The sequence below is a fragment of the Heloderma suspectum genome, chromosome 3 (assembly GCF_057233095.1).
Source record: "Heloderma suspectum isolate Gila_16-S chromosome 3, 16-S_ref, whole genome shotgun sequence".
NCBI lineage: Eukaryota > Metazoa > Chordata > Lepidosauria > Squamata > Helodermatidae > Heloderma > Heloderma suspectum.
In genome coordinates, this window is record NC_139460.1 from 83,876,669 (window position 1) to 83,900,695 (window position 24,027).

General features: G+C 43.1%; 1 protein-coding gene across 1 annotated transcript in view; it reads left to right on the forward strand.

The window, feature by feature from the left end:
- Nucleotides 1-868: 868 nt before the first annotated feature.
- MAP3K7CL (MAP3K7 C-terminal like) overlaps nucleotides 869-24,027 on the forward strand; it is a 45,843-nt gene continuing 22,684 nt past the window's right edge. Inside the window, exons 1-3 of the mRNA XM_084841712.1 lie at nucleotides 869-1,306; nucleotides 6,129-6,237; nucleotides 18,172-18,233. Coding sequence (XP_084697838.1) covers nucleotides 6,168-6,237; nucleotides 18,172-18,233 — 132 coding nt within the window. The 5' untranslated portion in view covers nucleotides 869-1,306; nucleotides 6,129-6,167. The remainder of the gene's footprint in view (nucleotides 1,307-6,128; nucleotides 6,238-18,171; nucleotides 18,234-24,027) is intronic.

Here is a 24,027-nt window from a genome sequence, read left to right on the forward strand (position 1 = left end):
AGCTACACTTGAGATATTTTTTAAAAATGAATTATAGATACTTGAAACATTTAACTAAAATATTTTCAAAAGCTAACAACTTCAATATAGTCATGGTGATAAACAAAGTAATTAAAACTAATTCTCAAAGGCTGCATTCCTATGTCTACTTATCAAGATGCAAACCCCATTGATTCAGTGGATCTTACTTCTGAGTAGACACATGTACGGTTGCATGGAAAATAAAGATTACATCAGGAACTACAAAATCAGTGTCAGAGCTGGAAGAAAAGCATGTTTTATAGGAGTAATCATATACATTATGACAAATGCACCGGATAGCAAAATCAAACCTATATATCATTTTGTATCTTTCAGGTTGTGATGCTTATTTATCAAGAAAAAATATATATGGGAGTGTTATTTGAATTTGAATGTTGATGTCTGAACTGGTAGGTCGAAGCGCATTAATATTAACAAAATGCTTTGTGTGATTATGCAGCCAATTAGCTTGATCCTTCTGTCACTTGTTCTACCATTCACGCAAAAAATCAGTTGTAAATTGTATGATTTTAGGAAAATATATCATTTGTATTCCGTAATATACTTTAAGAAAAATATCTGTAGACTCTTCATATACTCTGTACCTAAGAATTGCCCATTGTCTCCTTTAATGCTGTAGGACTTTCATCTAATTTATTGGATAGTATCATTTTACCAAGCCTGGACTAAAGCAGCAAACTTCTTTTCTTTGATAGCAGCAGCAGCTATCATTTGATCGTTTACTTGCAGCCTGTTCAAGTTGGCAATGTCACCCCAAGCTGATTGGAGCCGCAGACATTTTTGCTGACTGCAGTCAGGCTATCTTTTCCAGTTTGCTGGAATAGACACAGACACTGATTGGGTCATGCTGAAAACATTCCAGTCCTATGAAGCAAGTCTGTTTGTATTTTAGGTTTGGCAGGACTAATGAATTAAAAATCTTGGACTCTTGACAGTTTGCTGCTTTAATAATGCCTCCAATGGAAGGATTTTTTGCCCCATGAAGCATGACAACACTGTAATCCCCCATTGTTGGAAAGGAAGGGACGGTAGAATTGTAAAGGAAAACGGAAAAGGGTGGTCCTGAGGGACTGAAAAGCCTATGGGAAGTGCAGGTAGCAGCATGTTGCCCTGACAGCTGTTTAAACTTCTCAGACCTTGTCAGTTTGCTGCTATGTAGCAGGTGCAGCCTTTTCTTTTATTGAATCTTTACTCCATAAAGGCAACGACAAGCCAAGGCAGTGGCTGGCCCTGGATTATACAAGTGCAGACGCTACTAAGTGAGGTAAGGCAACAGGTGTGAAAACTGAACTAACTGATTGAGTTGTAACCACACTTAACTTGAGTTCTGGTGCAGATTTTGTGTGTGTGTGTGTGTATATATATATATATATTTATATATATATATATATATATATATGGAAAGAACACCGTGTTTCACAGGCACTCTTGATCGAAGAGCTGTTTTCTGGTGAATCTTTGTAGGCATCTTATTAAATTAAAGTGTTCAGCTTCAATCAGGACAGAGGGCAATGGGGGATATTTGAAGCAATTCTATTTAATTTCTTTTATTTAAGGGGATTTACAGAGAGAGTGGTGTGAATGAAATGTCTGTCCTGTCTTGTATGGCTTCATTTTGCTTTTTTTTTTTCTGAGAGGGAGACCTTTTGGAATTCTGTGGACACATGGTAAAGAAACAGGGAAAACTAAACTTATGTCTTGTGTATAGGAAAGGTGGCTGTTCTGGAAAGCTGAAAAACACCCATTTTTAAAAAAGAAACACATGACTAAGATAAGATAATAGCCTTTTTTTAAAAAAATGAAAGACTTTGCTATAGGCACATCTTAGGTTTCTACCCAAAATCCTTCTGGGTCTTAAAAAAATGATGTAATAGCTTGATGACTTGTTAACATGCATTTTATATTGCATGGAGCATGTTGCCCAAAGGTTGACCACATGGGACCTGTGCAATTAAAAATGATGTTGATGCTGGGTTTTAATATATAATCATTCTTTTATGCTTTCTCTTCATTTTGCTGTAGGTTAGTAAATAATTAAATACATTACAACTGGCTATTACATCTGCACTGCCTCAAATGCTTGTCATCTTGCAAAGAGGACAAAATAAAGCAGTCTTTCCATTTAATCATAATACATGTATTGGTTTATTTATTTGATTTATATCCTGTCTTTCCTCACAAAGAGTGCAGGGTAGCCATTAAAATAACCTAAAGATGACTTTAATCAATGTGTTTGGTCTAACATTAATGTATTAAGAAATATTATTCAATAGTCTTAACAGCCTACAAGTTGAACTAAAGAGCTTGGATCCAAGTTTGGTTTCTTTGGATTGACTAGAACATAAATAAACTCCCAGACCTTTATATGTAAGGCTAACAAAGTTGTGGGACCAGCTGTAGAAGATTTTTGGCAAATTCTCTTCAGAATCAACACTACTTGAATCTGTGTTTGTTCAGCTAATATTGACAGATGTACGTATTGCCATGATGATATTCCAGCATCTGAAAGAAATGGGACATCCGCTGTCCTCTCATTGAAAACTAATTTCCAAACAAACCCTTTATTACTTGTGCTTTCATAGACATGGAAAGCTAAGTTTGGCATAAGTCAGCTATGTAGAGTATTGAAGTTTAAATGGGGCTTAACTTTGGGGTTGATCACAAAATGTTCAACGTGTTATTCCTCCAAGGGCTACTAATTGTATTAGTGTGTCATCCTGAAATGAATGACAACACTCCCTAGCTTACGCACATGTTTAAATCCTTTTCAAAACCAGGGTAGCATTTCACAGGATTCCATTGCTAGATAAATGCTGAGAGAACAAGGTACTTAGATGTGGAAAATAGATGTGGATTGGCAAAATTAATGCCTGGTCAGCATACGCTGTTAAAGACTAGTGTTTCATGTGGACTAGTTCTCTCAAACGAAGTCCTTTTAAAAGAAGTTTTTTAAAAATAAGAGATGCATGGAAGGGAGACTTTTTTTTTCTAGGTGCAATGTTGTCTGTTGCTGTAGCACAATAGGAAATGCTATTAGGAAATTCTGCCTCCAGCAAAACTTGTAAAAATACAGTGGCCCTGCCAGCCAGGATCTAGACCTGAAACATTAAAAAAAAAAAAATCCCACCCAAACTCTCACCCCAATCCTGGACACCTTCTCTTGGAAGCAAAAGCATATCCATGACTACCAATTAATGGTTGCCCAACCACATTTCCAAGGGTGTTTGCAGACAAACAATGCCTAATGCTACCAGTCAAAAGGCATTGTGCAGCTATTCTGTCTTTTCCTCCTTAATGGATTTTGCGTGTGAAAAGAAAAAAAAGGCAGAAGAAGCGGAACACGGGAGGGCTACAAGTGGAAGGCAGAAGAACCGGAACACGGGAGGGCTACAAGTGGAAGATGCTGATGTCTAGTCCCCCGGTAAAATTCCATGAACGACACAGGGTGATTGTATGATAAAAGGCTTAGGAATGTGCCTTATGCTGAATCAGATACTTGGTCCATCTAGCCCAGTATTGTGGCCATGGACTGACTGGCAACTGCTCTCTGGGGTTTCAGGCAGGAGTTTTTCCACCTCTATTTGGAGAAGCCAGAAATTTAACAGACGTTCTACATGCAAAGTAGGTGCTCTAGTATTGAGCTACAGCCCCTCCTTCACCTTTTCTGGAAGCACCCTAAATGTCATGTCATAGGGACTATCCATCGGTGCCTATGACAATTGCACAACTACCTTTTCCCAGCAATTGCATTAGCTAATATAACATTGGGGGGTGGGGAGGCAATTAGTTTCTTTTTCCACCAGCTCAATGCCATACTGGCTATGGATCAATGGCAGAATGTGGATTTTAACTGACTCTTTGGTTTTCTTATGACCTAATATTAAAGCAAAAACAACAAAGTCTTGTGACACCTTAAATTGCTTAGAAATGTGTTATGGTGCAGTCTCTTGTAGACTACAGTGATGTAGTAATGGATTTGGCGGGGGAGGGGGTGACTGGCATTTATATAGGAATCACAGGCTCTGAACACAACGGTCATGCATGGATCACTCTGACTCGGTGATCCCATTTACTGGAATGATGTCCAAATAAACCATGCAGTAAGTATATGGTAGGCTTAGAACATAGTAAACATCTGTGTATGTTGGGCTCATACAATTAAAGCAAGCTGGTGGTCTGTATGAAATTGGTTAGGTTACAGATAGACATCTGTTGGATTCAATAAAAATGCACAATGCAAGCATCAGAGTCATTAGCTGAAACGCTCAAGTACTATTTTGCTCAAGATGGTGTTTTTGGAGGGTATAGGACAGCTCACTCTCACTGAAATGGTGACAGTGGGGTGAGCCCACAGGCTAGTGGTAACAATAACACATCCCAGCATCTCTAGTTAAAAGGAACATGGGTGGCAGAGTTGGTATAAAACCCCCATGTTGGCTGGGAAAGATAGGAATTACTGTCAAACACACCTGGAGGATACCAGATTGGGGAATGTTAGTCTAGACTAATGGTGGGCAACTTTGGAGGGTCCAGGGGCCAATTTCTAGCCCCAGAACCCACCAGGGATCTCCCGCCACTGAATTCAGCAGCAATTCGGCAGCAGGGAAAAAGGCACGTTTTTGCTTTAAAAGAAAGTGTGCACCTTCTTTTCATGGAAAACTCTGCTTCCAGAAACCTTTTGCATTAAGTCAAGGTGTACGCTCTCCATATGCCTTGTTTTAAAGCAAAAATGCAGCTTTTTCTCACCACTGCCACATGCAGCCAAAATTTGACAGTGCAGCATTTGCCATTTGGGTATAGCAAAAGCCGACAGGAAACACATGTGGTCCAGGAGACATGTGCTGCTCACCTCTGATCTAGACAGACCAATGTTCTGACCTAGTTCAACACAGCTGCATGTGTTTGAGCCAAATATCAACGCTGAACATTGCCAGCTTGTCAGCAAAACTGACATACCAAGCAATGGGCTATCTTGTGTCAAAGAAACATGTCCCTGGCTTTTTCTTGTCATTCTATTACCGTCTTTGCTGAAGGGGAGGCAGTGGCTTGTCCACTGTCTTCACTGTTGTTCTGTTGTTAGTGTGGCATTTTAAAATCATTGTAAACAATTACATAAAACTTGCAGAAAACTCTCTAATGACAATGAGAAAAACAAAAGGCTGGTTCGCATGTGCATGTTTAAGACTGGATGACTACACTATCAAGCAATGACTTTCACACGTGTATGATCCATCACAGATTAATCACAATAATTAAAAAAAAATTCAATGACACCTTAAATGCAGTAGTTCTCAGTGAAGTCCGTTCACATATTTGCTGTGGTGAGGAGTAGGCACACATGACCACAGTGAAGTGATATATGCAGGCATGTGAGCACAGTGCCTGAGGCAAAGGACAAGATTGTTCTAGGAATGGCCAAAAACTGAATAGGGCTGTAACTTGCAGCTAAACGCACTGGGTCATGAGTTCCTGTCAGGAGCAGCCCAAGACATTTTGCTTCCTGAGGTGAAGCATGATGATGAAGCATGAAGATGATGCCCCCTCCCTAGGCTATGTATAGAAGCTGACTGGATTGGCAGTAGAATCTTTCTTCAACTCTGGTGATGGGATAGCATCCTCCTCCTCCACCCTGAGGCATCAGGCTAGTTTAGGGGTCCTAGGGCAGGTTGTGTGGTGTATAGAGCACTGTCCTTCAACAGAGCAGAACAGCCAGAGAGTTCACAAGGAACAGCTGGGAGGCTGCCACCGCTGCCCTCCAGCATCTACCATCTGAGGCAGTTGCCTCACTGTGCCTAACCAGGCTGGTCCTGGTTCCTCTGACAATTTTTCTTGGGATGGCAATTTTTAAATAGATGTCTCAAATTTTCTGGGAAAGCTATATGGGGAATTACCTGAAAATTGTCAACCTTATTCTGTGAAAGAATAATGAGAGGAAATTTACTTGCAAATAATTATGCCAGGCATCATTCCTGAAAGTGAGAGAGAACTATGTCAGATATGTAACTGAAGATATTTGAAGAACATTAGCTCATAGTGCAGTGCTCTTCTCATGACCCATAAAAATATGCAATATTTATGTTTTGCAGCTGGAACATATAAGTAAACGCATAGGCTCAAGTGCCCACATGATCACCACAGCCAGGGTACCTGCTGATAAACCGATACGAATTGCCTTCAGTCTAAATGACTCCCCAGGTAATAGTCAATTTTATCAACTATTCTTTGTCCTGGTTGTTCGTTCTTGCCTAGGGTTGTGGGAGAAATTATGTCAGTTTGAACTTACCTAATTCTCACTTCCTGAACCAATATGCAAACCGAAACACAGTTATACTTCAATATTCACACTTTTCTGAATTTTGAGATGCAGTTCTCCAATTAAAAAATGCATACAGAAATGTATGTATTAGGGGAAAGTGTGCAAAAATGTGTATATTAGTGGAAATAATGTACGAAACTGCATTATACTTAGGAAAACTTGGAAAATATGTGTAGATTAGGAAAATCGCATACAAAAATGCATATATTAGGAGAAATGTGCACAAAAATGCATACACATTTTTGGGTGGACTTCTTTTTTCTATTTTTAAAGCAAACTGATGAGGAAACAGGGTGAAATGAACTTAAGATTGGAAAAATAAGAAACTGACCCAAAATAAAATTGACAGATTCATCCATCTATTTTTGCCATTATGCACATTATTCAAAGCAAGTGCAATTGCATGGATGGATTTTTCTTAGGTGGTTGAAAATTCTTGGATCAGCATTTCCATTTAGTAACTGCAATCTTATTAGCAAAGCCATTTTGTTAAAATTGTTAAATTTAGTTTGTTAAAATTATAATTTCCCTTACTTGGAACAACAACAACAAAAAGAGACAACCTTAGCACAGCAGAAGATCAAAGTTACTGCATTTCAGGCAACACATTAGAGTGGGGCAACTGAAGTTCACCACAGAATTATTATTATTTTTAAATGTATGAGGAGGGATATTGTAAAATGTCTTCCTGTCCAAATTAAAGGAAGCACTCAGGAAGCAGCTGGTCTGGTCTCTATAATATGTTCTCTCCCAAATAAAAAAGTTGGTTGTCATTTGGTCTTTATATTACTGCTGACTATTTTGTTTAATTATGCAATCTAGAGCTGGAAGTGGGGGATGACAAGAGTTGCATTTTACGCATGTGCTCTACAGACTTTGCTCCCAGCATCATTTAAGTGAGAAAGTTAATAATGAACCTTAATTTTCTGAATGTGTCATAGTTTTTCAATTGACAACTGATTTTAAGGGTGTTTTTTAAGGTTAGAGTTAATCTCAGACTCTGAGAAGCTTCCTGTAACTTTAAGACTCCTATACAAGGCAAAATTCCACCGGCTTTCTTCTGTATCACAGCAGCTCTTTAAAGTCACAGCTGGTGAAATCCTGCCTTCTGTGCATTCACCCCCACATGGTTAGAATCATGGATGGGGGAGGGCAGAGGGAGCCGGTTGGCCCTGCCCTTTCTATCATGTCCTCATCACTGACCCCACGGCCCGCCATGTGTTGGGGGTCATACCTCTGCAGTGGAGTGCCAGCTCTACTCATGTAAACTCCTTGCACAGCTCAGGGCCAAAACAGGCATTACGTTAAAGACACAGCTATGCCTTTCTTTTATTTTTACTGTAGAGTAGGAGAAGGGCCCCCAATCTGGATCAGGACCCTTTCCCTATAGACTTGATCCAGATCCCCCCACATCTGCAGTTGAAGTTTCTATTAAGAAATAGTGGTCCACTGGCATTATGGAAATGCTGATTGAGATGGCCAGGGGATATGGGCAGCAACTCTGTCCTACTCCACTTCCCAGAGGTTTATTGGGCATGAAAAGCACTTGGGGCCTGATGGAGCTCTTCCATTATTGTAGGCATGCTCCCCTGAGTAGTAACTATTAAAAGGTATAAATGTTATATATGAGAAAGTTGTGAATAAAGGAACTATGGAAGCAGCACAGTGGAATCCTATGTGTGTTTTGTTGTTCAGTCGTTCAGTCGTGTCCGACTCTTCGTGACCCCATGGACCATAGCACGCCAGGCCTTCCTGTCCTGCGCTCTCTCCCGGAGCGTGCTCAAGTTCATATTCATTGCATCCGTGATGCTATCTAGCCATCTCATCCTCTGCCGTCCCCTTCTCCTTTTGCCTTCAGTCTTTCCCAGCATCAGGGTCTTTTCCAGGGAGTTTTCTCTTCGCATTAGGTGGCCAAAATATTGGAGCTTCAGCTTCATTATCTGTCCTTCCAATGAGCAGTCAGGGTTGATTTCCTTTAGGATGGACTGATTTGACCTCCTTGCAGTCCAGGGGACTCGTAAGAGTCTTCTCCAGCACCACAGTTCGAAAGCATCAATTCTTCGGCGCTCAGCCTTCCTTATAGTCCAGCTCTCACAGCCATACATTACTACTGGGAAAACCATAGCTTTGATTAGACGGACCTTTGTCGGCAAGGTGATGTCTCTGCTTCTTACTATGCTGTCTAGGTTGGCCATAGCTTTCCTCCCAAGGAGCAAGCGTCTTTTAATTTCATGGCTACAGTCACCGTCTGCGGTGATCTTGGAGCCCAAGAAAGTAAAATCTGTCACTGCTTCCATTTCTTCCCCTTCTATATGCCAGGAAGTGATGGGGCCAGATGCCATGATCTTAGTTTTTTTAATGTTGAGTTTCAAACCAGCTTTTGCACTCTCCTCTTTCACCCTCAACAAGAGGCTCTTTAGATCCTCTTCACTTTCTGCCATTAGGGTGGTTTATGTGTGTTTACTTGGAAGTAAATCTCAATGTGTTCAACGGGACTCACTCCCTGGTTTGCCACCTTTGTTCCGCCAGCAAGATTCCTGTGCCTTTATCAATTTCATGAGGCTGGAATTCAACAGGTGCAAGCCTTTTCCAGCATAGAGATGCAGCCCTGGGGAAAGTGTCCCCTGGTGAATTTCCTTGTGACAGCATGTGCCAGACAACTCCCTTCCATTCATCTACTGGAAGTATTTTAATTCCCTTTGGTTCAGTTGACAATTTGTTTACGTCTGTATAATTATGTATAGTTTTATGTTTTGATTTTTTTGTAAGTCACATTGAGTCTTCTTTTTTTTGAGAAGGGCGTCAAAGAATTAGCAATTATAAACTCCACAGGGTCTCATCCATCCATACTTCTGAAGCCCAAGCTCCTTTCTGGCTGAGTTTTTGTTTTTCCAGAAGACACTCATGTGTTCCATCCTGTTAACGAATGGCTTCAAATACAAAGAACAAGTGGTGGTTGGGGTCTGCTGCTCTGAAGTGATTAAAGTGTAGTTCATAAACACACCTGGCTGGTTAGAGTCTTTGCATGGTGAAGAAGTGGCATGTCTCCTTCTCTTCCACCACATAGATAAATCCTGAATGGTATTGGTCCTCTGTGTCCAATCAGGGAATTAAAAAATGGGCCTTTTGCACAAACCCAGCATTTACTAGCCTACGTGTCTTAGGAAAAGCCTCTTAGAGTGCAATTCTATGCATGTTGAGACAGAAAAAAAGTCCTGCAACTCCCAGCATGCCCTAGTCAGCCATGCTGGGAGTTGTAGCACTTTTTCTGTCTAAACATGCATAGGATTGCACCTCTAATATGCATTCCCTTAATGCTGGATCCCAGCTTGGAGCCTGTGGGCATCACTGTGCCAGTGGACACCTGCCTTGGTAGGCTCCCTGTCTCTCCTGATTTTTTTGATTAAAATAATAATTTTAAAACCTCTGGGAGGCTGACATAGTACAAGGAGAAGCACCAGACTCCAGTGCCATCTTTATTTCCAATAATACCTCTGGGTCCCAGAGGCATTCTTAGAACATACTGTTACGTGCTTGGGGTCAGTCTAAATTACCTTTTAATTAGAATAATTTAAAAATAATTTAAAAAAATAGAGTTCACCATATTCCTGACATTATCAATAATGGGACCATAGCTCAGTGGTAGAACACATGGTTGGCATAGTACAGAAGTTCCATCCTGGGCATCTTCAGTTAAAAGGGTCAGGTAGTAGGTGATGGGAAGGAGGCCTTGGAGAGTGGCTGCTAGTCAGAGTAGACAATACTGAGTTTGATGAACAAATAGTCTGACCAGATATAAGACAATTTCCTATATTTCAGTTGTTCTCATTTTGGGATAGGTAGAGAAGAGATGATTTTATGACACATTAAACTAGAGTAGCTAAAACAAACAATAAACTACCACCCTTGCAGTTTTTCAAAAGATGCTATAGGTGGGTTATAACAATCTGCTATGGTACACTATAATTGTTAGGGCACCAATTTATGTTTTTAGTACCATTGACTTAAATCAGGAATGGGCAACTTGTAGGCCAAAACATCTGGAGGGCCACAACTCCCATCAGCCCTCACCATTTGTTATGCTGGCTAGGGCTCATGGGAAGCTGATGGGAGTTGTAGTAGGCCAAAACTTTTGGAGAGCCACCAGTTGCTCACCCCTGACTTAGATGCTTGCACTCATAAAACAAGCAGTGAATATCTGATTACAGAAAGGGCTTCCTATGCAATTTTTTTAATGTTCAGGTTAGAAATGAATATGCTGGTATGGGGCTCCTGCAGAGGCACATGTTTGAATGACAGTGTTTTACTTTTTAAATGATAGAAATCATGAAAGCTTCTTATGGGTGCTGTGGTGTGCTCCTTGAGTTGTTAGAGTATCATTTCTCTGCACCTCTGATCCAGTATCCTTGTCAAAACATTTTACAACTATCTAGTCAAATGTTCATGGAGCAGCTGTGCTACCAGCGAGACTGAGTCATGGTTCTCCTTTCCTTTTGGCCATTCACTATGATTCATCTTTCTTCTTTTAGAATAATTGTCTTTTTAAAAAAAGCGCAGAAAGGCCTGTGGTATGTAAAGTAAAACATTTGCAGCTGACAAAAAAGATGTTGTATGCAGCTAAGAAAGTAAACCGCTGATCCTAAACATGTTTACTGAGGGCCAAACTATATGTGATGTTAATTGCATGTACACATTTAACATGCAAAGGGTTTTTTTCCAATTTAAAGAGCTGCTCCACAGGGTGTGTGTGTGGGGAGGGGGGAGCAGGAGCAGGAGCAGGACCAATGTGCACACTTTCCCCCTGCCAGGATCCTGATTAACACTGCCTCTCCCCCCCCTCATTGCTTGAAGTACCAGGATCCAAGTTCCCAATTATACTAATGGGCTTCAGGGCTAATAGCAGCAGGAGGGGTGTCATCAGGATGTGACTAGGGGGGAAAGGGCTAACCCCCCACCCATTTGCCACAATCCTGACCATGTTCTCCTTCCTCAGTGGCTATTTAAATTTTTAAAACTGTGCATGTTAGTTGCTTTATGCGCAAGTAGCATCACACATAGTTTGGCCCTCAGAGGTCAGTTCAACTAAAGGTGAAGACAGAAATAAAATTTGTAGAGAAGTGGAAGCACCCTCACCGTGTTTGGCACAAAGTCATACCTCTTCCTTTTCAGGGTCAAGGGTTTTATGTGGCAGCCCACATTGGTGGGAAGAGCAGAACTAGTGGCTGACTCAGATTTGGCTTGATAGAATGTATTGTTTCAAACTCGCACCCCGATTCTCCAAGCAGTGAAAACTCCAGGGGTGCAAGCATTTCACCCTGGGTTCCATTTCCTTGGAATCAGGTCACTAGAGGCTTACGGTGTTTTGTGATGCATGGTTTATTTACATATACAAGTTGAGCGTAAGTGGGGGCTCACAGTATTTGTCCTGCATGCCTTTCGTGGGGGGGGGGGCTTCGTTCCGTGATGGATTTCGGGGGGCCGAATGCACTGGCATTCGGCCTTACCGAGATCCGTCACGGAATTCTCTGACATCCCTAACTGCTCTCCCGTTAGTTTTTAGGGGACAGAACCACTAGGGCCATAGGATCCTTGCAGAAAACAACTCAGATCTTTGCACATCTCTTCCAGTCCAACTCCAAAACTGCTTGCATTTTTGCAGATACCCACCTGATTAGCACTTCATTAGGGAAGTGAGGGGTAAGAGGCATCTCTTCCAATATTTTCTGGCCATTAAGAGCCATTGGCCTAACACAATGGGGATCTGTCAGGCTAAACATGTTCAACCAATTTTGGCCTCCCACTAATCATGAATCTTTTACAATCAGAGTCGCTAGGACTTAAGGTGTACAGCTTGCGGACTGCATGCAGCCCCCAAAGATTGCCTGTGCAGCCCGCTGTGGATATCCTTCCCCCCCCATTTCCCCCACACATGCCACCACTCCTGCTACACAGGTTGCATGAGGAGAGTCATCCGTGCACGCCCTCTGTAGCAGCATAATCGGGTTCCCACCAGCCCACCAAACTGTTGTTTCGCGGGCTGGCAGGAGTCCAATTCTGTTGGGAAACGGGCACGGAAGGAGGACATTCCTTGTATGCCTGTTTCCCAGAAGAACTGATTCTGCTGGGAAACAGGGCACGTGGGGATGGCTTTCACCATGTGCCCTGTTCCCCAGCAGAATTGGGCCCCCACCAGCCCACCAAACAGCTTTTGGCGAACTGGCAGGCTTGTGAAGGAAGCCAATGAGAGCTTTCCCTCCAAAGCTAAGAGCTGCCTGGGGAGGGAGTTGTTTTTAATCAGGACCATTGTGCGGGAGGAATGTGTTAAACCTCTCCTCCCCATGTGCTGCACTTCCATGAAAATGGATGTGTATGTGTGTTTTCTGCTCCATTTTGGGGACAAAAACAACTTGAGATTTAAAAGAATCAAATGTGGGAGAAACCAAAACTGACAAATGTGTCTATCCAGACAGAGGGCATTGAGTGCTTAGCTCTCAATAGTCTGGCTTTGAATCCCTGTGTATTAGTGCTGAATTAGGTTTGCCACCTCTTTAACAGGCTCTTCATCTTTAATAGATACATGACAAGCAGGTAAATCATGGTCCTCTCCCTGCTGGAAATAGCTGTACCTATTGAATTTGGCTGGTGCAGATGGGAGAGAATTTTGTTTCAGCTCATTTTTGATAAGAATGTACGAAAACTGACAACGTCTTTCATACTGGGGAGAAAAAAAACTTGAGATTTTAAAAATATAAATGTGCAAGAAACTGAAAGATTCACCCATGCCTAGCTCTGAGAGCTCCCCTTTGTATACTGGAGAGCATAATCACCCAGGCTTTTTAAAAGGGGAGGACAAAACCAAGGGCTTTTCCACATTTAGCTAAAATCATGCAGTCTTACCGGAGCTTTGTCTTCGAAAATCTTCGCGAGTTTAATGATCAGCAAAATACACCTCCTCCCCTTTTTGCCAGTTTCTTCCCATATGTTTCACTGATACCTCCAGCAGATGGCACTCTTTTGTCGTGTGATTTAGGTTTATTTCTGCATTTTTGGTGACTTTTAAAATGGCAGATTATCCCTTGAAGACAACGTGAGAGGCATCGGAGGTTGACAGTGTCATGAAAAGAACCCATGAACTTCCGTGAGTGAACAGTCACGAGTGCATGATAAATGTAGAGACGGTCTAAATGGAAGCTTTTTTCCTAAGCCTCATAGCTGTGAGAAGGGGGTGATTTTCATTGTGGGTCACAGCTGGGGAGGAAAGGGTTAAATCTCCCTGCATGCTGTGTTCCCAATTAAAATCACACACACACACACACACACACACCCCTCTGTAATGGAAGGAAGGAAGAAAAAGATAGAAAGAGATCAAACATAGTTCGTAATGATACATAGAGAGTTATGTGAAGTTTGACCCTCATGAGAACAGCAGCATTGAACTGCCTCATGCAGCATGTTAGATGAACACTCCTCTTTGAGAATGCATAGAGGGACTGTAAAGGGCCTGAAAGGCTGGAGAAGGGCAGCTTTATTCTTAAGGAAAGCTTTCAACAGGTGTGAAGCTAGACTTGTTGGTGTAACTTCAAAATTAATTTGGTCGTGCTAATGATAAAACTTTCAAGCTGCTATCCTATACCCACTTATGGGGAAGTAAAGTCCACTGAACTCAGTGGGATTTGCTTCTGAGTAGACATGCAGACAGGATTATGCTATCAGTTTCTTACTTGTGTCTTGACAAAGATCTGGACTAGAAAAAACCAACATGCATTTGCTTACTTAGGAAAAATGATCCCCAGCCAAACTTAGCTTTCTTTAAAAAAATAATTTGGTAGGTCAAAGAAACAATGGATGTAATACACTGTGATATTAGCAAGGGAATTCATCCCATCCCACAAAACATGCCAGGGAGATGTAGATTAAACCAGAAGGAGGAAGAGTGAAACCTGCAATCTACACTGAATCCACTGAAGCTTTTCTTTTAGCCTAAATAGTATTGTGCTACCATGTGGCAACCTGCCAGGGTTCTGTCTATTCCATTGTCATTCCAGGGGGGGAAGGAGGATGTTGCCACTGTCCAGCTGTTCATTCTTGGCATCTTGCTATAGTAGTCTTTGATGGTCCTCCCTGAAGCTCTTAGGACACTTCAAACAAGGCTTTTTTGGTTCACTGAAATGATCTCAGAGTAGAAAATACATGTGCTGTATATTTTGGTATGAAGTGTGCACATATGTATTTTTAGCCTATTGTCCCTTTAAAATATATGTGAGTGGTAACCAAGAAAAACTCTGACCTCCGCGTACATGCATTTTAAAAAGTGCAATAAAAGTTGTAGTGTGTATTGTTGTAGTGTGTATGTCCTGCGGGCCTTGCACAGAGGAGAATCTCCCTTCAATGGAGAGCAGCATTAGCCTTTTTCAAGCCCAGTTAAGTAGCTAAAGCTGAAGCAGAGATGGTGCTGATTCCAGGTTTTGGGGGGCTTTGGGCCTCCCCCAGTGAATCTACCTTCTCACCGCCATTGTCACCAGCTGCTATTGCTCCTCAACCTCTCTCATCATTGCTACCACTTGCTTGCTTGACAGGCAGAGAGCCAGTGAGCAAGCAGGCAGTGGCATCTACTGCTCCTCTATCTCACTACCACCAGTATCTAGCCTAGAGCGAGAGGCAGGGCAACAAGCAGGCTGCAGTGGTGAAGAGGAGGAGCAACTCCAGTGGGCTCTTGTCAGTGGGCGCCTGTCAGGGTGTGGTCCCTCAGCAGGTGCCCAGCCTCGCCTATCCTTGATGCCGGCCCTGAGGAGAGAGTTCCACAGTTGGTGCCATTAAGCTCTGGGCTGGAAGTACTTACCTTTGCTTAGTGTTGGCTCTAGCTAGTGACATATCCCTGGAGAGGGTCCTTGGAAAGGTGAAACCTACATGCGTGTCTGAACCCTTGCTCTTCCTGGCTTATAAAAGTGCTCCTGTGGGTGGAATTGGGGGTGGAACTGGCTGAATGGGTAAGAGTAGTAGTAAATACTTCTCAATGGCAAAGTGTGATTCCGTCTTGCTCAAAGGAGGTGGTGGTGGTGAGACTTCTACTAAAAAAAAGGCCCCTCCCTGAACCTCCCTGTATTGGATAATTTCTGACCAGTCTCCAATATTCCATTCTTGGGTAAGTGACTTAAGTGTGTGGTGGTTATCCAGATCTCTTTCAATCTGGCTTCAGACCTGGTTATAGGACAGAGACTGCTTTGGTCACTTTGATGGACAATCTATGCTGGGAACTGAACAGGAGGAGAGTCCCTGTTGGTTCTGCTGGACCTCTCGGAAGCTTTCGATACCATCAACCATGGTATCCTTCTGAGGTGTCTGTCACAGGTGGGACTGTGAGGCACTGTTATACAGTAGCTCTGGGCCTTCTTAGAGGGGCAGTTGCAGAAAGTAGTGCTGAGGGGATTCCTGTACAATCCCATGGCCATTGGCCTGTAGTGTCCCACAGGATTCCATCTTATCCCCCAAGGCTGTTTTGCGTATACATGAAATGACTGGGCGATATTGTGTGGAGTTCTGGGGTCTGGCAACACCCAACTCTTTCTTTTCTATCCAAATCCAAGGAATTTGTTCTGGTTCTAAATTGGTGTCTAATGCTGGTAACGGACTGGATGAGGATGAACAAATTAGTCTAGAGGCAGGGAATAGGGACTCAGTTTGTACTGGATGGGGTTACACTCCCCCTGAAGACTCAGGTTCACAGCGTGGATGTACTCCTGGAATCAGCCCTGCACCTAAATGCCCGGGTTTTGGCAGTGGCCAGGAGTGCGTTAGCACTGCTGAGGCTAGTGCACCAACTGCACTCATTCATAGAGATGTCTGATCTGGCCATAGTCATGCATGCCTTAGTGACATTCCGCTTGGAGTACTGTAACACACTCTCAGTGGGGCTGCCTTTGAAAACTGTTCAGGAACTTCAGCTGGTCCAAAATCCTGCAGCCAAACTGTTGACTGGGCTGATTACAAGGAGCACGTGACTCCCGTGTTACAACAACTTCACTGGCTACTGGTCTGTTTCCAGGCTCAATTCAAAGTGCTGGTTTTGACCTATAAAACCCTATACAACTTAAGACCAAGGTACCTGAAATATCATATTCTCTCATACAAGCCTGCCCAGGTATTAAGATCTTCAGGGGAGGCCCTTGTCTTGGTCCTGCTGCCATGGGAGGCATATGTGGTGGGGATGTGGGAAAGAGCCTTTTCGGTAACCACTTCCAAACTCTGGAATTCTCTGCTGCGGGAGACTAGGTTGGCCCCTTCTCTGTTGTCCTTCTGCTGGCAGGCAAATAGGTTTCTCTTCAGGCAGACTTTTGCCATGTAAGCTGACATGTTGGTAAAGGGTTTTTTAATCAATTGGGTATTGTTTATTCCTTTTATTCTTGTGTTTTTAATTTGTTTTTATGTTGTTTTAATTAACATTTTGTTTTTAATCCATTTGTTATTTTTGTTAGCTACCTTGAGTGTCATTTTTTGTGGAAAGGCAGGATATTCCATTAATTAGGGTGCAATCCTGTGGTCAGTGGCTAAACTGCCATAGGATAGGTCAGTTCCCGGAGAACCAACCCCCACCTCCTCCTGCGCCACCTCGTAGGGAGTGCGGATCGGCTCTGCGCTTGGAAGAGCAGCACAGAGTGGTAAAAACGGGGCATTCCTGGGGGTGGGCCAGGGCAGGTCAGAAATCCGGTACGACACATCCTATGTGTCATCCAGTTGCTGCTTCCCATGCTCTGAGGTCCCGAAGCTAGACAGCCGAAAGCAGGGCGAGGGGACTGAGGAGGAGTTCCGCTCCTCACCACTCCTCCACCCTGCACTGGATAGGTGGTCACCCCTGGGATTGGAGGCGACCATCGATCTTGATGGGATTGCTCCTTCCGTGTATTATTCTTGTCCTGCATGAACCCTGATCTCTTACATTGAGTGGGGTGCTGGTGGATGTAGTTAATAGGCTGTTCCCAACTGTAGACCTAATAGAATTACTGGATTTACTGGGTAGATCAGCTTTTCCAACTTGATGCCCTCCAGATGTGTTAGACTACAACACCTATCACCCCAGATGGTAACTGTAGTCTGGTTCCCATAGTGTAGCTGGTGACAAATTCAAGGGTTCCTCAAGAACATGGGACTTCATAGTTTATATAATGTTAGGGCAAGTGCCATTTCTGTATATGATCTGGCACAGACACCCCTTCTCTCTACCACGTTTCTCCACACAAATCACCTAGGGGCCTGTTTCATGTTATTCTAATCTTCCTCCTCATAAATAGTGGAGGGGAAAGATTGTGCAATGGTTGGCCATCCAGTTGGTCATTTGAATGGAAACTTGGTTGATAACAAACAGTCTACGTGGGGAGGGGTACCTCCACCCCTCTCTCACCACGTGAGCACTATTGTGGGACCAAATGTGTAATCAAGGCCAGAGCCAGTTGTGAAGAAACCCAAGGTTGCCTTCTTGGGTAACAGCCTATTGGATGATATCCTACACATGTAAGTAGTCGACCATATATTTTTAATGAGTTTAAACCTCCTTTCATTCTTGTGGATATACATGAGTATGATAAAAAAAGTCATATAATAAACCAGGCCTTTCCAACCTTGCCCTCTCCAGATGTGCTGGACCATAATTCCCATCATCACTAGGCCATGCTGGTTAGGGATGATGGGAGCTGTAGTTCAGCTGCAATAAACCAAATATGTATGTGTGTATAGTTGAGGAAACAAAAGGCACAAACTTTTTACATCAATTGATGGTGTGTACAGCCTCTTAATAAACTTCACAATTGTTTCCATTTCAGATGATGCACCCGCCAAGAATGCCTTTCCTTTGGCTTTTCCAGATCTAGAAAAGCAGCTCCAGGTGACTCTGTTTTTATTTAATACTCAAGTCTATACTGTGAATTATATTTCTTCATAACCATCAATAATATATACGTACTGTTGTAGTTAACGACAGTCCACATGCATATGCAATTAAGCTACAAAAATGTACTTGTATAGGGTATTAATTTTGGTGAATTTTAGCATTTGTAAGAGAACTTAATGGGATGTTATACTGTGTGAGTCTTAAACGCAACATTTAAAGTAGAATAAAACTCACTCTGCTGCGGGAGCCAAGGAGTTTCATTTGAAGAGATTTACAAATACACATATCTGCATAGTATGGGATGATGCATTTCTTCCTGAGGTACTGGGAGTCCTTCAGGTTGCAAAGTACAAAGGAATCCTAAAAGCCCCTGGTGCCGCCCTGTCAGATGGAGAGAGAGCAGCTGGCCGAGAGGGGTTTGCTAATGTAAGCTTGTATCCAAGGAAGAGGGGGAGAGGAAGGAAGGACAAAAGAGGAGGTTGGTGTCTTTTATCTCTGATAACACAATTCTTGTGATGCACTTGGACAGTTATGTGACATGGGGTGAGAGAAGATGGGAGGGCAAAGGTTATGAAAGAAAGGAACAGTGAAAGAAATGGGACTACAGCTGCATTCAAAGTTCAAAGACAACTTAAAGTAATTTTGACTGACAATTTGAGCATCCTTTAGGGACAGGGACTTTTGTACTTGGAAAGTATAAGCCAAAACCTACAGGTGCTGTGATGTACAAACAGAGTTTTGTGTGCACATGAAGCTGCATGCCATGCGTGCGCACACACACACACACAATCCCTGCTTCCATTTCTCTTCCCTTCCTCTGTTGTTTCCCTTGTAGTTGTGATAACAATATTCAGTATTTGTTTAGCACTTTCATAGGTTCAAAGCGCTTCACATACATTATGCCATTGTAACCCTTGCAACAACCCAACTAAGGCAGTCTTCCTGAAGTTGGTACCCTCCAGATAAGAACATAAGAAGAGCCATGCTGGATCAGACTAAGGGTCCATCCAGTCCAGCATTCTGTTCCCACAGTGGCCAACCAACTGTTGACCAGGAAGCCACAAGCAGAGCATGAGCGCAACAGCACCCTCCCACCCATGTTCCCCAGCAACTGGTATCCAGTACTGCCTCTGGTACTGGAGGTAGCCCATAGCCATCAAGACTAGATGTTTTGGTTTGGGAAGAAAAAGACAGAAGAAGCATTGGAAAAACATGGGGGGAAAGTGGAAGATTGTCTAGAAACCGACACACACACACCAATAAAATTCCATGTTTGAGTCAGGGTGATTGCAGGATAAAAGCCTCATCTGGAAACACTGTATGTGTGTTCTTCATCCCCAAATAACTCTTGGGGACTGTTCCTTTAGAGAAGCCTTCCCCAAGCTGATGTCCTCCAGATGTTTTGGGCATCAACTCTCCCATCTCCCCTGCCCAGCGTGGCCAATGGTGAGGAATGCTGGGAGGTGTAATCAAAATGTCCGGAGCAGACTACATTGGGCTAGGCTGCTATAGAGGCTATGTAAATGAGGTGCCCCAGCTTTGTAGTAAATCCAAGCAGAATGAAACAATGTGAGACGTTTCTTGTGTGATCCTTTTCCAACCCAGTTTTCCATGGAGAGAGAAAATACATATAAAAAATCTTAATGTGAAAGCCCAAAGGAAACTTGGACAGCAGTGTCCAAAGTGGGAGGAAAAAAACAAGTGGAATGGTTAGGTCAGTGCCTCTCCACCCTCCCACTGCCCGCAATAACAATGTAATAATAAATTAAACAGCTAACCACTTGTTGCCTTTTCATGACACCCCAAATCAGCTGCCTGAGGCAGCAGCATCACTATGCCTAATGGTAGGGCCAGCCCATTGCAGCAACGTTTCCAGTCACCTCTCAGGATATATCTCACTCACCGGGCTCCATATCTTTCTTTCCTTTCTCATTCCCCTACATATCTTTTCCCAGCCACCATATATCTCCATCTCCTGTCTTTCACACAGGAAAGATTGAAGTTTAGAAGCAGGGAATGGGACAGTGTAGCCCTCCATATGTTGTTGGACTGCAATTCCCCTCAGCCCTAGTCAACAGAGCCAGTCCCTGGTTTTAAGGGGAAAGAGGACAGGGGAGGGGAATCCTATGTCTCACATGGGATGGCAGCCCAAGAAGAGTGAACTCTTTTTAAAATTCCATTGTTGTTTGGAGCAGGGCATTTAGCATGGTGACACCCACTATGAGGTTTTCTACACAAGGCTGTTGATTGTCAATCTGCTGTATCTGCTTTTGGTTTCATCGCATAATTGAAATCCAAGCATGAGACATAGAGCATTTATTTTCTTGCTTTTTCACTCCATAACCTCTAGGTGGCATTGTGGTATAGCAGAATAGAGCAAATACACAAGAGAGAATTACACTGTCTTTCATTTTTGCAATTAAAATCCAGCATTTTCCCTGCTCTAAAAAAAACTTGCTGAAAGTGCTGGTTAGACACAGAAGTGAAACTGAAGGGTCACGACATCATCTAAAGAACCTGTAAAGCTTGTGTAGAAAACCCCAGTATGGAATAATCTTCCCCTTGGATTAGATATGCACCAACAATTCTTACTTTTAGGTGCATGTTGAAGAAGCATGCAAGCCTTCCCAGTGTAGTTTAGACTACCAGTGTAGTTTAGACTTCCCAGTTTAGACTACCATCTATTTTATTCCTATGGATATGTAAATATGGTATATTCTATGAATAGTTTTTATATCTTTAGGCTCTTATAATTTGTGTACACTGCTTTGAAATCTGTAGGTATAAGCAGTTTATTTGTTCATTCGTTTATAAATAAATAAAAGGAGCTAAGTAGCTGAGGCTGCAACAGAAATCATGCATTTTACTACACAATCCCGTGCGTGTTTACTCAAAAGTAAGTCCTATTGCGTTTAATGGAGCTTACTCCTGAGTAATTGAGGACAGGATTGCAGCCTAGTTTTATGGAACGTTTTTATTAGCACGTTTTAGCACTGAATCCAGGCCTCCTGCATAAGCTAAATGTTGCATAGAGTTGGTAACAATGAGCACATAAATAGAGAAACTCCGGTTTCAGGGAAAAGAGAAGGAGAGGATGGCAGCACTATTACCACCATCACGCCTGTGGACAAGCCATATCAGCAACACTATGGCTAAGGCTGTGCATGCTAACCACAAAATAACAATGTATGTAATGGCTATACTCAGGCCCAGCATCAGTATGTGGCATATGGCCACTACTTGAGGGCCCCCTCACATAGTGCTGATACCCTTGCAGCTGCCAGCCCTCCGCCATTCGGGCTTGGCCCATTATGGTGAAGGTGCCGTTGGGTAGGCATGCTCATGAACCAGTGCAAGGAGGAAGCTGGTGGCTGCCACATCCTTTGCCTGTAGTGCTCATGAGTGGGCTTACCAGGTGGTGATATTATAATGGGCCACTGCCAATGCTGGATAAGCCCATTTACTGCTAGCGGGGGGGGGGGAGACTGGTGCCTGCAAGAGTGTCACTGCTAGGGGGTTCCAGGCATCCACAGGCATTGCATGGAACCTGGTTGGCACTAGGGGTGGGGTAGGGGACCACTGGGGACAGGCTCTATGCAAACATGGAAAGGAAAAGATTTAACAGACTTGAAAAGTGTCTTTTATCCCCCCCTCTCCAAAAAGTAAAATCCGTTCAAATAATAGGAAACTCAGATAGATAAAATCTTCCTGTCCTCAAGCCTTTTATAGTGTTGAGTTGAGGCCTGACTCATAAATGCACATAAAAACAAATACACTAAAACAAGTCCCACTAAGGACAAGGACTTTGCTGAATATGGATGTCTTGAACTACACGCTCAAGTGCTTTGCTGGAATAGGAACCCAGATTCAGACTGAGATCATGCAGCTCAAAAAGGAAGGAATGCACTTTCCGCATTTGGTTATTTGCAGAGAAGGATCTCACAGCCATTCTATTCTTCTCTAAGTAAAAGCTAGAATAGAAACCTTCTGGCAAAGTATTGGCTAGTTAATTCCAAAAATGTGAAATTCTGCCCTCCTTCCATCAGGTTGATCTTCATTGCTCCCTTAGGGTTGCCTGGTCATAGTGTTGCAGTGATAGTAGAAGGACTTTTCTACATGAGGCTTTCAACCCACACCTTCACCGAGGCTTATGCTTCTGGATTCTTTGTGGTATTAACATTAACTCCTTTACATGTGTTTTTTTTCCCCAGGGATTTTCTTCTTCTGCCTTTCTATATGTTCCATTATACAACTGCTAGCTGGTGCTGCTGTATAGTGGAATGGTGCAAATATACTAGGTTTCATGCCGCCATTCAGAGATACACCACACTTTCCTTGTTAGAAATAAAACCACGATAATGGTTGCAAAGTACAGGAGAGGCTCTGGAGGATGACAACATCATGTAAAGGACCTGCAAATTACCATGAGTGAGGAATCACGAGTGCACAATAAAAGCCTCACATAGAAAGGCTTGAAGTCTCAACTGGCAGAATTCCCTAGTCCTAGCAATATTGTGTTTCCCTTTGCTTCCTCCCCTGCCTTCTTCCTTCCTTCCTGTGCACAACCACTTCTGTCTCTTGGCACTGTGAGTAGTTTTGCCCCAGTCTTTGGCTCCTCCTCCTTTCAGCTCCTTGTCCCCACAATTGTTTTGTCAGATCCCTGCTGCCTACGAGGCTCCCTTTGTTTAGCCACCTTCTCTTGGCCTGTCTCCCTGGCACAGAGCCTGTCTTCATTAAGCTCTGTGAAGTTTCTTCAGAGAGCTTTCTCTCATTAATGTCTTTTATATCAGTTTGCTGGCTCTTCTGTCCCTTTCCACAAGCTAGGATGACCATGTGTCCAGCTTTCCAAAGGACAGTCCTCTATTTCAGGGGTGGACAGAAGGTAGATCTCCTGATGGGACTTCAACTCCCAGAAGCCAACATGGCCAATGGTCAGGAATGCTGGGAGTTGGTCCAAAACATCTAGAGGTCTACTTTCTGTCCAGCCCTGCTCTCCTTGAAGAGCTGTCCAGTCCAAGTCCAGTTTAAAGAAAAGGAACCACAAGAAAGGAGAGAAGGGGCCTTAAAGTTGTCCATCAGCAGTTAGTACCTGGACAGCAGATGGAGCAGGCACACATGCTGAGATGTATTGTACTTCTATTTAAATTAGAGTACTTATTTTTAAATTTACATGTATACATATAAATTAGTTTGCCTAAGTGTTTTGCAAATCTTTGTCCTCTTTCTTTCTTTCTTTCTTTCTTTTTCTTTTTTGGTGATACATTTCCTCTTCTTTTGGTGATGCATAAATAGCTACCCTACTCCATGACTTTTTCCTTTAATTTTCTAATAGGCGACCCATTGCCTACTCTGCACACCATTCTCTCTCTCTCTCCCCCCCCCGCACCTCCATCCCCCCACTCACACACACGTGCGTGTGCGCACACACAGATCCCCCCTCAGCTGAACCATGTAGAACAGCTGAGGTGGGAATTTTCATCCCCATGCATGCTGTGCGGGGAGGTTTAAACCACAATGGGGATAAAAACTGGGCTGCCTCCTCAAACTTTAGCTTGTCTGCACTGGTCAGGTATGGACCAGAGAGAGCCCAATCCAACTCCCAGCTGAACCTTTGGCTTACAGAGCGCTCCTGAGCCAGTGTGGCTCAGTTGAGGGTGGGTTTGCCCTCTCCTCACCTTTCCCAGTCAGGAAAGGCAAGAAGGGGGCTAAGCAGACTGAGGGGCTCCTCAAGGCGAAAGCTCGGTCCAGGCCTGGCTTTGCCTGCCCTCTATAAACCCTGACTGGGGAA